The sequence below is a fragment of the Tursiops truncatus genome, chromosome 12 (assembly GCF_011762595.2).
Source record: "Tursiops truncatus isolate mTurTru1 chromosome 12, mTurTru1.mat.Y, whole genome shotgun sequence".
NCBI lineage: Eukaryota > Metazoa > Chordata > Mammalia > Artiodactyla > Delphinidae > Tursiops > Tursiops truncatus.
Genome location: NC_047045.1, coordinates 38019741 through 38035838, shown reverse-complemented (window position 1 = coordinate 38035838; position 16098 = coordinate 38019741). Strand labels below are relative to the sequence as shown.

Here is a 16098-nt window from a genome sequence, read left to right as displayed (position 1 = left end):
AGTTTTGTCCGGTTTTGAGGAATCAGGGAAGGAGGGCTCCAGGTACGGGTCAGAAGTCTTCCAGGGTGCTCAGACACAGACATGAAAGAACCCCAAAGAAAGCACCGTCCATCATCTAGAATGCAGGAACCCAGCAAGTCCAGCCTAGAGAATTGCTAAGCTGCTCTCCAGCCCATTTGTTTTCTCCAGCCAGCCACAGACTCTCTAAATGACCTGGCTTTAGCGCTCAGCTTGGATCCCTAATCCAGGAGACTTGGTCCTGGTTTGGTTTTTTTTTTTTTCCTCCCATGAAATTTGACTTATTTTGAAAAACACTCCAAGTATCAGGGCAATGCACTGATGGGGCCTATAATACACCCGCCAGGAAATGGCATTTCCTTAGTGTTCAAAGCTGATCTTTTCACCTTTCTGTTCACACCTTGGCTTGTGAGCTGAGAATTTTTTCTGATCTCCCCATCACCCCATACTGAGGAGCTTTTAACACCTTCAGAGGCAATAATTCAGAGACAGTTATGAAATGAAAAGTCTGCACTAGTTTGTCAGTTATATATTGTTTCTTAGAGCATGAGTATTTTAAAATATCTTCCCAGTCTGATTCCCTGGAGATCCCAAGAAGCTCCTGGAAAGTCAGTCTATTTTTCTTTTCTTTTCTTTTTTTTTTTTCGGGCCCAGCCGCTCTGCGGCATGTGGGATCTTCCCGGACCGGGGCACGAACCCGTGTCCCCTGCATCGGCAAGCGGACTGTCAACCACTGCGCCACCAGGGAGGCCCTCTTTTTTCTTTTTTTTTTTTAATTTATTTTATTTATTCGGCTGCGTTGTGTCTTAGTTGCAGCATGTGGGATCTTTGCTGCAACATGCGAGATCTTTCGTTGCAGCACACAGGCTCTTTGTCGCCCCGCGCAGGCTCTCTGGTTGTGGTGCGCGGGCTTAGTTGCCACGCGGCATGTGGGATCTTAGTTCCCCGACCAGGGCTCGAACCTGAGTCCCCTGCATTGGAAGGCGGATTCTTAACCACTGGACCACCAGGGAGGTCCCAGCATCAGTATTTTAAATACTTAAATGATTTGATTTTACATTCTTAGCTTGTTGCTATTTATGGGTATAACTCAGAATATGACCTGGCTAGCAGTAAAGATTGCTAAACTTCTTATTTTTTCATTTAAAAAAAACTCTCATTTTCAAAGAATTGCATGCTCACTGTAGAATATTTGGAAAGTAGAGGAAACTAAAGAAGAAAAGTCATCCATAATCATCCTAATTGGAGGTAATTAACATCTTGGCATGTTTTCTTCCGTCTGCTTATGGCATTTTTCAATTACATTGTCAAGATATCCCCTGTGAACTTTGAAGTACATTGTTATTGACTGGGTGGCCCTGTAATGAACAATTGATTTTGAATCTTTACACATAATTTAATGTTCGGCTCTTTCTGTCAATAGAGGTTTTGAAGTCGTGTGTTGAGAAAAATGTGTAGAAGTTGACTTTCTAACTTTGTATATTGGAAATAACAATAGTGATCAAAGGTGATCTCAATCCAGGTCACATTGAGTTTGTTGTCCCTTCCATTTTCTCTGCAGGTTTTTGTGGAATTTATCAGTAATTAATAGTGACTGATGGTTACAGAGGGCTTACTCTGCACCAGGATTTCCACCCTCAGCCTGACCCTAGAGTTCCTGCCTGTGTTTAACCTAAGATCAATTCGAAGTAAAAGACCCCCTGGCCCAGGTTCTTTGCCCTTCTGGCCTTTGCTCATTTCGTATCATAATTTTCAAGTGTGTGAGGCTCTAAGTGACAGATTTGGCTATAGATCTTTATAAGCTGAAAGTGATGAAGAAGATCAAGATATGCCCATTTACACATTGACAGCGTTATTTCCAGAGCAAGTATTTTCCCCTAGAATTTGCTTTAATGTTATTTCTTACCCCAAAGGAAAAAAATCTTGTAGATATATGTCAGACTGTAATATTATTTGTATCCAGATCGCAAGATTGTAAGCACTGGTGGTCTGCACAGCTGTGGCATGCGGCCTGTGTTTATTAGATGTGAGTTACAGTTGTTATAGAAACCTTAATGTAATATCTTCTAACCTTGAGGTTCTGACTGCTCTTTCCTTCCTGTTACTGTTATCTTCTAGTGTTTACCCATCCTCCCCTCCAACAGAAGTTCCCAGAGTTCTGTCTTCATCCTCCGGGTCCTCCCATCTCTACCCTGTGTTGGTTTCAATCCCTGTAAATAAGCTATACAGTCGATCGATCCCCTCTGCACAGAGGACAGTCACCCCACTGGCACCAACAGCTCCCCGTCACACAGTGGGGAGTGTAGCCACCAAAGCACAGGGCAGGGAGACCGGGGGCCACTCCCAGTGTATGGTCTCGAGCATGTTACTAACCTCTCTGAGCCTCGGGTCTCACACCTATACGAGATGATTTCTGAGGTCCCGTTTGGCTCTAAAACTCTGCCTCGGTTTCCTCACTTGTAAAATGGGACTAAGAAGAGTTTCCACCTCCTAGGATTGTTAGGTTAATTACATTTAGTAGAGCTCTTAGCACAGCATCTTCCACAGTGTAGGCTGTTGTTTGCACTGAGTCTCCGTCAAGTGTGCAAAGCACTGGGCAATGTGGCGAGGAGTTGGAAGGGAATGGCACGGCAGGGTTTCTGCCTTCCAGGATTTGCCCAGGTGAGCTGGGGTGTCCCTCTGCTCCAGCCACACCCCTGTTGGACACCTCCATTAGCACCCTCAGGGCTGACCTCAGCCAGGGACTCTCCCATCGGAAGCCCATTAATAGGCCCCCTTACTGGTTTTCAGCCCTTCTCTGTCTCCTCCCAAAGGGACTACTCACTCCAGATCCTTGTCTCAAAATCTACTTCTGGGGGAACTTACACTAAAAAAAGAAGTGATACCGAAATTTCCATGATACATTAAGCAAAAGAAGCAAGGAGCAAGGATCTTAAACCTTTTAGCCTCAAGATAGCTTTCTATCCTTAAAAAGTATTGAGGACCCCAAATAGCTTTTGTTTATATGGGTTCCTGTCAGTATTTACCGTGGTAGAAACTAAAACAGAAAAAGAAAAAATGTTTAAATATTGATTTACCAATTCATTGAAAAATAACCAAAATAAATATATTACAAGTTCATGTCAATAATATTTTTATGAAAAAAAAATTTTTCCAAAGAAAATAAGTGAAAAAAGTGGTATCGTTTACATTTTTGCAAATATCTCTTATATCTGCCTTAATAGAAGACAGCTGAATTTTCATATCTGCCTCTGTATTCAATCTTTTGCAAAATAAAGTATCGTGTAGCCTCTGGGAAAGTCTCCTGCACACCTGTGAAAAGGAGGCAACAGCATCTCAGTTTTATTATGAAAATAGTTTTGATCTCATGGACCCCCCGAAAGGGCCTTGGCTGTACTAGTAAACTGGGTCTCCAAAAAGAAAGAAAAAAACAAAGCCCGGAACAGGACTGGTTTGTAAAAGTGTCACTTTCCATGGTGTGCCAATTTCAAGCTACCAACTTGACTCCACTAATGCTGGAGTTGGGGAGAGACGTGCAGTCTGTGCAGGCAGCGCACTGCATTCATGTCACACTTTGAGGACCTCTGGCAGAGTGTCTGCAGAAGGACTCAGGAAAACCGACGAGGTTGCCTCCAAGAGTGTAACCCAGTGACTGGAGGACCCTGGGCTTTTTAACCAAATATCCTTTTATACCTTGGGAATTGTCAGATGCATGCCCATCTAGTCAAAAGAAAAGGAGACTTTAAGAATCTTCCCTTCTTAAAATGAACTCTCTAAGTTGATCCATAATTTGTCAGTCTTCAGCTTTTCCACTTCTTTGTGGCATCTCTTAGAACTGGTTCTTTCAAAGCGCCGGTGACTGGTTCTCACTGCTCTGCCGGCCCCTTGCCTTGCTTCGCCCTTGCTTCCCGCTGTGGGCCAGGCGCACTGAAATGCAGGAGGCAGATCCAGCCGCTGCTGCAGCAGGAGGCCCCGAGGTGGCCCTGCCAGGTCCTGCATTTATGTAGCCAATTTAAGCAACTTATCCTTGTAATTTGATGTTTGAGTGTCTAAGGCATCTTAAACATTTGGGATTACCGTTCCTTTTGCACTTTTGGTAAAAACTGAAGGTTTTCTGATAGCTGCTTCCCACCCCACCCCACCCCTGTGCCCTGCATGGAAAATTGAACACTGTCATCTCGCCCTGTGAAGAAAGATAGAGACTATTAGGTATTATAATAAAATGATATGTGCTCCTACGAGCTCTGCGATATTTAAAACCTTTCTTCACCGCTGACAGTCACTTTGCCTGAGGCTTCCTAGGCTATTTGGGTTCAAAACAAACAAAAAGCATTTTCGCTTATTGGATTAACCACTGGAGATTGGTCCTGTTTGAGAGTTACCCTCCCATAGGTCACCCGTGTCTTAGAAGCTGTGTGTTTTAACTAGAGGCAGTGGCAAGCGACATGTGTCTCCTTGACACACGTCCCTTTCACTCGTTTAAATCCTCCCTTGGGATTGGTCAGGGATCTGGAACAGGCACCCCTTGGGGAAAAGCTGATTTTCAGGGACATGTGGATGCATAGTTAGACTGTGTTGCAATTCGAGATTCGTGGTGAGAGGAATAAGAGGGTTTTGAGAAGGAGAGAATGTTAAAATGAGAAATTCTACGAAGTCCTGCAGGCAAAGGAGATTGTAATCCTAGCAGCCCAGCGGGCGGGTGCTGCAGAGTTGGTAGCTCCTTCATAACCTATAGTTGTGTAAACGAAAGGAATTTCTGCGGCATGCTTGGCATCCGGGTGTTTAGTGTCCGCCCAGGATGAACAACCTTGTGACCTTCATCTGGGCAGATGACCAGGAAACGGAGGTAGCAACGTGTGATACCCATCCCCTTTCTACCCAGCTGGGGCGGTGTTGATGTGCCGGGTCTACATCAGCTCGGGATGCCGGCAAGTGACCCACACATCCCCTCCCTCTTGTAGAAACTTCTGTATTGTGAAGTGGACTCTATATAAGCACAGAGCAGCCTCATTTTCCTGCTAGTGACACGGAGATGAAAGGAGATTTCCAGCTGCTAGTGGTCAGAGAGATCCAAGGCTGGAAACTGGCCTGTGTGTTCATGAGAAGAACCTTAACAGAAGAATGAGGATTCTGTCATTCCCTCTCCTGGTGGCTGACGGGAGATACACATGGATTTGGTTTGAATCCTAGTTCTGCCACCAAACAGCTGTGTTATACTGGTCAGGTACCTGCCCTCTGTTCTCTTCCTCCCCTTTCCAATAGTCAAACATCTTATTTCTGTAATCAAAATGATATAAAAGTTTTCCAGCTTCACTGAGGTATAATTGACAAATCAAATTGTAAATATTTAAGGTGTACGCCCGCAGTTTTTTTATTCAGTTGGGATTGAAGTAGCTCAGGGTAAGATCAAGGCGCACACGAAGTGGGCAGGCAGCGCCGGGCCCCAAGTGCGCAGGCCGTGGGTGTTAACGGGGACCCTCACCTCGCTCCGCCCCACACGAGCCACAGGCACTTGGCTTTCCAGGCCTTGCAAACGGGAAACTCCCTGGCTTCCCAATGAGAGTGGCTTGTTCGCCAGCTAGGAGGGAAGGGGCGCACCACACTGCGTTCCGGGTTCCTTCTGTGCCAATCTAGCATCTGTCGCTGGTCTATAAATGGACACGGAAATGTTTTCCAAGGCAGATGCACTCTGGCCGCCCCTTCGGTGAGGCTGCCCAGCCCCCTCCGGCTCTCCTCCCACCCGCAGGTGGCTCGGGCGTGCGCCCTTCGCTCATCGTTTTATGACGCGAGAATCGGGGCGAGCTCAGAATTCAGGTGCTAAATTGCCTGCAGTAGGGTCACTTGGTGGTGGTTCGGCGAAAACGCTTCGGCGCCCGAGTCGCCTTCCCGCGCCGCACTCGGAAATGGAGTGTTAGACAAGCGGACCCTCCTTGCTCAGTGCCCGTGGTTCTGTGCTGGGTTTTCTCATTGACTGCTGTTTCTTTTCCTCTAGGATTCACTCGTCGTTTTCATGCTTTCCACTTAGCCAGAGGCTTTGTGGCTTTTCGCCGTGACCCTTTTTTCCCCCAAAATTAACCACGTGCCGTCTCCTCCCTTTCCCACCTTTTCTCTTCGGAATGTAATTTGTCCAGTACACCATACCCTCTCCAGCAACCCTGTACTCATTCCTCCTCAGCTGTTCTGCAGCCTCTCACTTGAGGAGACGGCTTATGTGACGGGGCGGCAGGGCTTCCCGGGGAAGATGGCAGCTCACCTGCGTCTCCTTGAGAAGCCCCCTGTCTGGGCTGCGAATCAGCCCTGAGTTTCTGCCCAGTGTTCGCCAACCTTGCTGTCTGAAAAGAGTACTGGTGCGCACCTAACCTGCCTGGGACTCCCTCCCCTCAGAGACACCCAAACGTGAGATTTCTTTCCTTGAAATACAATGGAAATTGTCTTTGCTGAAATTCACCTCTGGTAAAATAGTTCTTGGCCCCTTGAAGTTGACTTACTGTTTATTTTCACTCAGTCTCACCTACATGTTATGTTTTTCAGACAGGAGATATTAGTAAGTAGGAATTAATTTCAGTTTCAAATAAATCTTAAAATTTCTTATTCAATCCTTTGAAAATTAGTAATACAGGGATGAAAACAATTGTGCCTGTCATGAAGTAACTGTGACGACTGAGAATAGTGCCATACGTTGTAGCACTACTATATGAGTGTTGCTGTATTAGTGAGGTTTTTTTTTTCATACGTCGTAGCACTGTATGAGTGTTGCTGTATTAGTTTTTTTTTTAACATCTTTATTAGAGTATAATTGCTTTACAGTGGTGTGTCAGTTTCTGCTTTATAACAAAGTGAATCAGTTATACATATACATATGTCCCCATATCTCTTCCCTCTTGCATCTCCCTCCCTCCTATTAGTGAGTTTTGAAGTTATGATCCTGTGCACAGATCGCCTAGACATAGTCTTACTCTCTCCCCATCCATCCGTCTAAAATGGGACCACACACCATTCCACAGCCGCTCCGTGAACGGCTTACTGAACTTTGTGGATGGCATCCCTCCTCCTTATAGAAATTCCATAAAGATACCCCAGAGCCTGCCCCCTCTGACCCGTAACTGGAATGGGCACTCAGGGTTTGCGGGCTGCTTCGCCAGCGGTGGGAACCACAGCTCCTCAATGCCAACGCTAGAGGCTGTCATGTGTGTTCTTCTGCCATGTTACTGCCTCATTTATACTTTATCCTAGTTACGGACATGCTCTTATGTAATCTGGAGAATCTCCAAGACGTAATGGTGCTTTTAACCATGGTGTCCACTGCATTTCGGCTGGGGCAGCGAGAGTCGGGGGCTGGCTCTGCCCCAGACCCTGCAGCCCATACAGGGCGCCGCCACTGCCTCCTGCCACGTTCCCTCATCAATAAGAAGAGTGGTTTGGACCAGATCGTATGGCTCAGGAGCTTTAAGAACCCACAGTGCCTCTTTCTCTTCGTTGCTTCTGAAGGAAGGGCAAGACAGCATCATCCAATAAAAATACAATGCAAAAGCCACATATGTAATTTTAACTTCTCTAGCAGCCACATTAAAAAAAGGTGAAATTAATTTTAATATTTTATTTTGCCCAACAGATCTGAAATATTATCATTTTAACATGCCATCAATAGATTATTAATGAGATATTTCACCTTCTTTTTACTGTGCTGAGTCTTTGAATCCAGCATGTATCTTAAGCTTACAACATGTCTCCACTTGCACTGGCCACATTCCAAGTGCTCAGGAGCTGTGTGTGACTAGTGGCTACCGTCATGGGCAGCACAGGTCTTTTTGGACCACCTAAGACCTTAGCTCAGATTCACCGGGTCCACAGGGTCCACAGCCTCCTGTGGACCTTTGTCAGCCTTTTCATTTTGTGGCTAGAATGTTTAAGGCAGGGACTAACAGATCATCCAAACTGAGGTCTTTTGTAAGACTTGATTTTCTCAAATATGTTCCTTTCTTTCTGTAAGTGGGTCTCAGTTGATGCTTTAAGATGCATTCTGCCCACATAAAGTCTTGGAGAAGCACTCCCAGCAGGCATACAGGAGGCCTGGCTGTTTCTGAGCAACTGCAAACAAGAGGATGAAGTTTTCCTTGATGTTGCAGAGTCGCATTGGCTTAACCTTCTATTACCGGGAGCCAGGGTTGGGAGGGTAAGGGAATTTCTTATGGGTGGGTAAAATTTTAAAAAACGAACAATAAATCAAGACTTTGTCTTTGTCTTTTCATTTAGTGGAATAGAAGATGAATGCAACTGAATTCAGTGAAGATGTAGAAGAAGGTAAAAAAAGAAAAGCCTCTTTTTAAAAAATATTTTAACTGAATACTTTTTTTAGATACGTTTACGTGGTTCAAAAATATTAAAAGATACATGATGAAAAATCAAGAAAAGTCTCCTCTCACCCCTGATTCCCATCCTTCTCCACTCACACGTGTGGTGTTTTATGTATCTTTCCAGAGTTACTTTTTTAAAAGCATCATTTAAAAGAGTAGTTTCTCTCTTTCCATCTCCTCTCCCTCCCCTGAGAAAAGACTTTAAAACCTGTTTTGAACAAAATGTGCTTGGAACATGGTATCATTGTATAGCACTAGTGTGGTGAGATACAGATTGCTTGATTGGAAAGCCAGTTTTATTGTGATCTGTTACTCAGATATTGTTATCTGAGTGATAGTATCAAAGGGCGGCCGCATACAACCTGCCACTCAGGGGACCCTGCTAATCCCAGCGCCGCCAGGTGGTCTCCCCGCTGAGCCCTATTTCTTCTCTGCCACAGTTCTGAAAAATAACACTGTGAAAGTGGAGACAGAGGCCGAAGATGCTGCCCTGGACTGCTCAGTGAATTCCAGGTCCTCCGAGAAGCACGCTCTGGACAGCGTCTTCACTGGCCTCCAGGACTCCAGCAAGAGAAAGCAGCCGGGCGGCGAGGGCCCGCCGGACTCCGTCCCAAGCGTGAAGAGGCGGCGGCTGATTCCCGAGGTGAGGGCTCACAGGGAAAGCAGGAACTTGTTGATAGCAAGGACTGTTAGTGAAAGCCTACCACATTTCACATAGCGCACACCTTACCTAGATTCCTGGAGAAGGTGAGGCTTAGCAGGTCTTTTCCTAAATCAGATCCATCTTTTGTATCTATTAGGAGAGCTTATTCAATGAATCTTTTTGTAAAAAGACCAATTATTTTATAACATGCCTGTGACCCCTAACCTACCTATTTTATGAATTTGCTTTCTTTTTTTTTTTTTTATGGTACGCGGGCCTCTCACTGCTGTGGCCTCTCCCATTGCGGAGCACAGGCTCCGGACGCACAGGCTCAGCGGCCATGGCTCACGGGGCCAGCCGCTCCGCGGCATGTGGGATCTTCCCAGACCGGGGCACGAACCCGCGTCCCCTGCATCAGCAGGCGGACTCTCAACCACTGCGCCACCAGGGAAGCCCTGCTTTATTTCTTAATCACCTGCTGATTATATTGAACTTTGCTAAGTTCTGAGAGAGAGAAAATGGAACTGGACATAGTGGTCCCCTCTCGTAGCCTGGAGTCCAGATGGGAGACAAGACAGGTACACAAAACAGTTAAGACTGAGGAGAGAGGGGAGTTTGGGAGATGAGGTGTCTGGCCCGGAATGCCTGTTCCACAGAGCCTCTCCACAGACGGGCAGATCACACCTTAAACTCTTAGAAGAATGTTTTCCCAAGCTCTCTAACGCAGCTACTCACCACTCAAACACACACATGCGCGCGTGCTCTATGAGGGACCCAGATAGGCATTTCAGCTTCTGCATGTCTGTTCAATAGAGCCCACGTTTCAGAGTTCATCATCATTGGCCAGTACACCATGGGGTATCAGCCTGGGACTCTGGGTTGTTACTGGTTTGTTTTAATTCTCCTCTATTAGATGCTACCCCAGATCTAAATAAATTGGGAATTGATAGGTTTTAGAGATTTAGTAAAGTGATGAGATTAAGATTTTCACTAGGATTTCAATATGCAAGTTAATATTACCTTATAATGAGGACTGATCTGCATGCCACATCATGGAACATTGAGGGATACATTCATTTATCTATTTATTTGGAATTTCTTTCCAAACAGCTCTATTGAGATATAATTCACATACTATACAATTCACCAGTTTACATTGTTCAAGTCAGTGGTTTTTAGTAGATTCGGAGAGTTGTACAACCATTACTATGATAAATTTTAGCACATTTTCATCACCCCGCAAAGAAATCTTGTACCCAGTTAAGCAGTCACTCCCCATCCACCGCTCCTGTCGCTCTTGGCAACCACTCATCCACTTTCTGTCTCTGTGGATTTGCCTGTTCTGGACATTTCATATAAATGGAACCATAGACTATGTGGCTTTTTGTATCTGGCTTCTTTTACTTAGCCTAATGTTTTTAAAGTTCATCCTTGCTGAAGCATGTTATCAGCTCTTCATTCCTTTTTATGGCCAAATAATATTTCATGGTGTGAATATATCACATTTCGTTTATCATTCATCAGTTGATGGACATTTGGGTTGTTTCCACTTTTTGGCTATCATGAGTACTCCAGCAATACATTTTAGAAAATCCGTAATACCCAGAAAAAAGTTGAATTTTCTTATACCTGTATGATCATTTTTTTATGAAGGATTAATGAAAAATACCCCACCCTTGACCCTGGCTGCCTAAACCAGCCGCTTGCTGCATACCTTGGGACTCTAGGGAAAGTTTCATGTGTGGACGGCAGTTTCCAGTGCAGTAAGTTGATTGTAGATGAAAACTCAGATTCCTGACTGGAGAGATGCCTGCTGTGGCCAATGAAGCTACAAGATGGTTAGTCCAATAGCTTGTTTGAAAAACCTTTACCCATCTGCTTTTTAAAAAATGCTTTTGTAAACCATAATTTATTATCCTTTTCCCTAACGATTGGTATATAGGAACTTTTATGTCATTCCATATAGTGCCACAGGGACCATCCGTATCCATATCCGTAAACCTCGTGCCCTCCTGTGAGTGATTCTAAGGGTTGGGCTCCTCGAGGTTATTCTGAAAGGGTTGAGGAGTTTGAGAAGCACTATGGTATGTCCCTGAAGGAACTCCAGGAAACGTCTTCTGTGTGTCACGTTAAATTCTGCTTATGATCAATTCTGCACACTCTTTCACGTTTACAAGTAAAGCTTGAGTTCAAGAAATGGAGCACAAGGTTGAGTGTATTGGTTCACCTTTGCTGTGACAAACCATCCCCAAACTTAGCCGCCTTAAAGTAACCACTGTTTCATTCAGTTCTGTGAGTCAGCTGGTGCTTCCTCTGGTTTGGCCTGACGTGGCTGGGGCCAGATGGTAAGGGAGGACCTCACTCCTGTATCCGGGCCTCACCTGGGCTGGTGGGGTGACTCCAGCTTCCCTTCAGGCACTTCCTCACCCCCTACGAGGAGGAGGCTAGTCCAGGCTTACTCTCATGCGTGGAAGATTTCCAAGGAGGAGCGAGGAGGGCAGACTCTGGGGAGCAAACACTTTTGATGCCTCTGCTTGCGACACATTTGCTCATGGGCCACCAGTCAAAGCCAGTCATGTGGCCAAATCTAGATCAAGGGGTGGAAAACTAGACACCACCTCCCGATGGTGGGAGCAACAAAGTCACGTTGCAAAGAGATTTCCACACAAGGACAGGGGAACTATGATGGCCATTTTCATAAACAATTCACCACAGCAAGGAACAGCCAGCTCTTGCATCAAGAAGGAATTCTGATCACATGTAGGCTGGTTTGTGGCCTTTGTGGGCAGCCCAGGTTGGCCCCATTGCCTCATTGCACAAATGGTGTCACTCTTCATCCTTTCGTCCAACACATTTTATTGGCATCGTAGAGAAGGGAGCATCTTCGTCTTCTGGGGATAGAAGGGGAAGGAGAAGGTTCTCATGATTTGTATTTTAGTTGAATCCTTCAGTGTATGAAGCAAGTCAGGAAAGTCCTGCATTGGGGAAAGGTCCGTTGAGGTTCACAGTGGAAGGATTTCCCTGAGCATCACAGAAATGATTTGAAGGTTGCAGATGCTCTTCTGGATCTGGTGAGGCCATAAGCTTCGTCTGGCCGGAGCTTCAGCAGCATGCAGGAATCCTGACATGTTTGGAGAAAAGGGAACCAATATATATTTGAATATTTCTAATATGACTTGTCCAATTTACATATTCTAATTGGTCATCTATGTTTACTTTTTTTTTTTTTTTTTTTTGCGGTACGCGGGCCTCTCACTGTTGTGGCCTCTCCTGTTGTGGAGCACAGGCTCCGGACGCGCAGGCTCAGCGGCCATGGCTCACGGGCCTAGCCGCTCTGCGGCATGTGGGATCCTCCCGGACCAGGGCACGAACCCGTGTCCCCTGCATCGGCAGGCGGACTCTCAACCACTGCGCCACCAGGGAAGCCCTACTTTTTTTTTTTTTTTAATTTATTTATTTTTGGCTGCGTTGGGTCTTTGTTGCTGCACGTAGGCCCTCTCCAGTTGTGGTGAGGGGGTCCACCCCTCATCACGGTGTGCAGGCCTCTCATTGCGGTGGCCTCCCCTGCTGCAGAGCATGGGCTTCAATAGTTGTGGCGCACGGGCTCAGCCGCTCCGCGGCATGTGGGATCCTCCCGGACCAGGGTCCCACCTGTGTTCCCTCCATTGGCAGGCGGACTCCCAGCCACTGCGCCACCAGGGAAGTCCCCTATGTTTATTTTTCAATGGATTGGATACAGCAGGCAGCTGTAACCCATTAGATTTTGGAGTAGAAAAGACACTTTAAGTTCTGGGTTTTATTTTGGGAGTGCTGTTAGCTTTGTTCATTTCGCTTAGTGTAGATAACGTGAGGTTGATAGCCCTGCTCCCCTTCCTGTTCTATAAAAAGTATATGTAAGTATAAACCTTTTGAAATTCTTGAGCTCCTTGTAGAATGGTGACGTGTGAAGTCAAGGCAGTGCTTCCTTTTAAAAGTTTGTACAAGGTGATATGTCAGTAAATCAGTAGCCTCAGAGCCCTGGGGGCTTTCGAACAATCCATTGGTTTTATGAAATTATAGCATGTGTTGATTTTTCAAAATGGTACTAGTCTTAATTTAGAGTGGATAGCCCTTTATCCTTCTCTCCCTGGGTTTTCTCTGATCCATCTTACATGTGTGGTGGGGAAGGAGGAAGTGGGAGAGCGGAAGCAGGGAGTATATACAACTATCTTAAGCACTTTCATCACAGGGTAAGACGGAGGAACAGAGGCTGAATCAAGCAATAATCCAAAAAAGTGGAAAGGATGTACGTTAACAGCTGTTGACGCCCTACCTGACAAATAACCCCACTCCTTGTCTTGTTTCATTTAATCCATGTAACAGTGATGAGGGAATATCTCCCCCGGAGAGAAGAGCCAGCTCAGACATATAAGTTAAAGTCAAGTGCCAGGATACCAGTGGGGCAGCCTTGATCCTGGTGTGAGGTGGCAGGAGTGACTGGGAACACTCAGCTCTCAGCTCCCCGCTGTGTATCCAGGAGGTGAGCCCCACCTTCTCTGATCCAGCCCATAGGAATGGTCAGTTCCAGAATGAATGGAGACTGGAGTCGGATAAGGGGGAGTTCACCATGGAGCCTTTGGCCAATTCTGTGACCTCCCAAACTCAGGTCCCTCCACGGTGATGAGGGGTGACACTGCTTCCTCATTGGTTCCTTGTGTGGATTGCGACAACCCCTGGAAGGAGCCCAGCACGGGGCCTGCCCTACATCAGCCTTCAAAAATGTTTATTTACTGCTCCCCAACCCCCATCTCCAACTACCACCCCTTACGGTCAGTATTCAGCCACCTCCCTCCATGTTTATCAGAAGGAAAATGGCATGGAATTGCCAAGAGAGGCCACCTGATGCCCTCCTGGCTGCCGCCGGCCTGAGTGCCCTTGATTCTGAGCACCTTCCATCTTCTCCTTTGACCCCAAGGAAGGGGGATGAGGGCGAGGGGGGAGGATTTGAGTGGCAGCCCTGATGCTAAAGGTCTGTCACGTTCAAGCTCCCATCGGTGCTGATGGCCTGTTTATGAGTGACATTTAGTACAATGCTTAGAAGAAAAATAAAACCTCCCTCAAAAAATCTAACAAAAGGCTGCATAAAGACATATTTGGCGCCTCTGCTGGGAGAGGCATGATAGCCAAATACAGCAGATGTGGGAGGTGAGTAGCCAGCGTTTTTATTGCTAATCATCTTTTTGTTCATGGAACTGGGGGTGATATTCAAGAGCCCTGGGCCAGGCAGAAGTTAGCCTTGTTCTCCTGGGGTTCTTTGTTTCTATGTTTGTTTTTAATCCTAAAGTGTCATTGCAGTTTGGTTTTCAGTTGGAGAATGGAACTGCCATCTCATTCGCTCAGTGCAAATGTACTGAACACCTCCTAGGTCTCATTCAGTATGGTCCCAGCTGGAGATTCGTAGTCATTTCCACAGCAGCCCTAGCAGATAGGTACTGTGGCCATTCCCATTTTAATGAGGCTCAGAGAAGCTAGCACTACCAAGCCTGCTTGATTTGGAACTGTGCACTTAAAGCACTGGTGGCCCTGAGCACTGTGGGGTATTTGTAGGATATGCAGTGAGGAGCCTCTGAGGATGCCCTGCCCTGATAGTTTGCCATCCCTGTGGTCTTCCTCTTCTCCCTTCCTATAAGTTGCTTTATCTCCCCAGATTCTTATTTTTTCAGGCATGATAACACATTCTCCGTCCTCACCACACAGTGTCAGCAGTATAAAGGATAACCCAAAGGATAAAAGCCATGAGGGCAGAGACAGGCTTGTTCCCTGTGTCCCCAGGGCCTTGCACCGTGCCTGACAGATGCTGGGCACTCAGTAATGTTTGTTTACTGACTCTGTGTGGTAGAAAGCTCTTCCATTCCTTATTGCTAACTACATCTGGTCATTTAATGATGATGATGATGAAGATAAACATTCTGTTAAAATGAAAAGCATCACCCCGTCTCGCTTATTTGGAGGTGGGTGGTGATGCCAGCGCCCTAGGAGCCCTTTTCCGTGGTCTGCCCTTGATGCCACATTGATTCTCAACTCCCTGCTCCTCTGAAGGCTTGCTGCTTTCTTGGTGTTCCACTTAGCTGACTGGGCACCACTTAGCCACTCATCATTCGTTGAACTGAATTCAGTGACTGCTCTTGGATTTGGAGTCTTGAGGAAGACTCAGGACTTGGAGCATCTCCATGGTGACCCGGTCCCCAAGATGTCACTGGGCATGGACACATCCGTAACCTTACATCAACCTGTTTTTGATCAGTCAGACTCTCCAGCCAAGAGATTGGGCATTCCCGCTGGAGTCTAAGGGTGCTAGTGACAGAATGAAATGCACGGATCGGATCCAGGAGAGACGCTGGCACTGCAGAGCCTGAGCTGTGCAGCAGAGTTCACATATGGTTGGAAGATGAGCCTCGGAGAATTGGGAACGGTGTCAGCTAGACACCAGTGCCAAGTAGCACAGATTTAAAGATTTCTTGATACTCCTAGACAGCTGAGCAGAGATTTTATCAGCAGCAGCAAATGCAGCCAGCCCATCGTGCCTTGGCAGCGTTTGTGGAATTAACTGGAGCACTGAGTTGACAGGACACCAGTGTGGGGATATCTAAGAACCTTCTCTTTGGTGCTTGTGTCATGCTTTGTGTTGAATTGTGTATCCAAGGTCTCTGGGAGTGAGGAATGTTGCCCTCTGCTGGGACTGTAACTTAATTTTTTATTCAAGCCACTTAGCCAAAAATGTTTGTATTGATGGCAGTGTTTCTAACATGCTTGGTAGAAACTGAAATGTTTTTATTAATGAGGCTGACTATTGAGAGTTATGGGGGGTCTCCAGTTCTGATACACTGCACTTTGCTCACTGTAGGAATGTGCTGGAGTCAAACGACTTCTGTTTGTTTTGTTCAGATAGTTCACCCAGAAACTTGTCCCTGTGCTTATTTGCTACTCTGAGTGTTAATAAGGGCAGATCCCCCCCCTAGAACGTGTACTCTTATTGCATGGCATGTGAGTTTCTGGTGATCTTTCTCTGCATGGAATCTTATTTAAATGTATTAGCGGAACTGC

General features: G+C 46.1%; 1 protein-coding gene across 2 annotated transcripts in view; it reads left to right on the top strand.

The window, feature by feature from the left end:
• BEND3 (BEN domain containing 3) overlaps positions 1-16098 on the top strand; it is a 34652-nt gene that overhangs the window by 6472 nt on the left and 12082 nt on the right. The window contains exons 2-4 of one of the 2 annotated variants that reach the window (XM_019929512.3): positions 6194-6414; positions 8272-8319; positions 8813-9015. In XM_019929512.3, coding sequence (XP_019785071.1) covers positions 8283-8319; positions 8813-9015 — 240 coding nt within the window. In that variant the 5' untranslated portion in view covers positions 6194-6414; positions 8272-8282. The remainder of the gene's footprint in view (positions 1-6193; positions 6415-8271; positions 8320-8812; positions 9016-16098) is intronic. The other variant, XM_019929511.3, reaches the window with a different exon arrangement.